The following is a 1915-nucleotide window of genomic DNA, read 5'->3' on the forward strand; positions in this document are numbered from 1 at the left end:
GGACATCTCCACACGACACACTGGGGGTCAGTTCTGATGGTGCAGCACGTTCGAGCAGCAACACGGACGCGCCCAAGACAGTATCAGGGCAGCGAACGGAAGTAGCAGCACTCCTTGGAGGTGTCCAAACTCTACAAGAAGCAACAGAACTACAGAAGCGTATCGTCTCATGCAATGCTATTTTTGAATCATTTGGAAACGCTGCCACCAGAAGAAATCACAACAGCAGTCGAATTGGCCGGCTCACGCTCCTCCATTTTGACGGCGGAGGCCTTCTGAGGGGTGGGAGTTTGAGGACATACTTACTGGAAGCGTCCCGCATCACGGCACACAAAAGAGGCGACAGGAATTTCCACGTTTTCTACCAGCTATTGCGAGGTACGGAAAGCATTTACCATTGGTAGCCTGCTTACCCCACTGCACAGTGGTCCTCCAATTGGTTCCCAACAGGAGCCTCCGGTTTAAAGTGGCAGTATTAGCAAATTTCATTGAGGTTCCATTGAAGGCGCACACTGCATGAAAGTCACTCTTCCTATTTCAACTTCCTCCAGGCACGGCTGACGATCTACGGAGGTCTATGAGGCTGTCAAATGACGAGGAAGCGTATCGGATCTTGAGGCCTGTAGAAACCCACAATTTCCTGCAGAAGCTTTTCTCCAAAGAGCAGCATGCAGCCCGCCGAAGCGAGGTGGACGCCGTGGAAAGCAATGTTCAGGTTCCCCCTGATGTCGATCAGGTCAGACAAGCCTATATCCGTGCGACTTGGATCCCACAAATTCAAATTCGTGCTGCATATGACACGTGAGGAGATGCGTAGGAAAATGCCCCAGTCGGTCTGCTCGTCGGTTCCATTCCGCTAACGAGAGTTGCAGAAAGCCGCATTTTCGAACGGTATGCACTTGTATTTCTCGTGGTGTGTTCGCGTTCCTGAACAGGAAAATTTTGAGTTAATGATGAAAGGATTCGAGCTTGCGGAGTTCTCAGCTGGTGAAATCACTGAATTGCTGCATTTGCTGGCGGGGCTTCTTCACCTGTCCAACGTTTCTTTTATGAAGGACGAAGACGACATTTTGCAGCTTGAGGATACAGCGTCCCACGAGGCACTCAATAACGCGTCTTTGCTTCTTGGGCTGCAGGATGAGAAGCTCAAAGTTTTGCTGCAGTGTCGCTGTATGCACCTCAAGGGAGATGCCCTGTTCACACACAGAAATGAGCAGCAAAGCGCCTGTGCCCGCTCTTCGCTTATCAAGTTCATCTATAGCCGCCTTTTCGACCACATAGTGAATCGACTAAACGACAGCGTTGCACAGCACCTAGCAAATCCTGAACCGCAGGAAGGAGGAAGCATACCAGCAAGCAAGACAATTGGGAGTAAGCATTGGCCATTAAGGCACGCGGTACCAATCATACATCTCACACTGCCTTGGACGCCCACCCCATTTCCTTCCTTACTGGTTAGTGACGTTTGTTCATACTTGGCACGATGCATTGAATTTATGTCCAGTGCCATAATACGTGTTCACGAATGTGCGTACAAAACGCTGCGTGAAAAAGACTCCTACATATAACTTGTTTTGCTGCCGTGACATTCAGTACTCGACATATACGGGTTTGAGTCCTTTGGACTGGAAAATGGACTGGAGCAGCTCTGCATCAACTACGCGAACGAGAAGCAACAACAGCTCTTCGTCCAGCAGGTCATAGAGGAAGAGGTGGCCCTGTACACTAGAGAAGGAGTCACGAGCCCGGCAGTTGCAGCAAGAAACAAGGCCTCTCATCAGCGCTCCAACGCAGAGCAGGAGACAGAACAGCATCTGACAAGCGAAAAAGCAAAACCGCCGGGGTCGTTCAAGGCAGATCTTGAGCTCAGTCTCCTCTCGAGCTTGCCCGACACCTCCGCATTGCTTCGCGATTT

General features: G+C 50.6%; 1 protein-coding gene across 1 annotated transcript; it reads left to right on the forward strand.

The window, feature by feature from the left end:
- EMWEY_00060210 (hypothetical protein) lies at positions 1-1915 on the forward strand (the record flags this gene model as incomplete). The annotated part of the gene is made up of 4 exons (XM_013481389.1): positions 1-378; positions 552-736; positions 936-1371; positions 1594-1915. Coding segments are annotated over 4 exons (1321 nt in total), but the record flags the coding sequence as incomplete, so codon positions are not given.

Source organism: Eimeria maxima, genomic scaffold (genome assembly GCF_000499605.1).
Source record: "Eimeria maxima Weybridge genomic scaffold, Emw_scaff3254, whole genome shotgun sequence".
Classification (NCBI taxonomy): Eukaryota; Apicomplexa; class Conoidasida; order Eucoccidiorida; family Eimeriidae; genus Eimeria; species Eimeria maxima.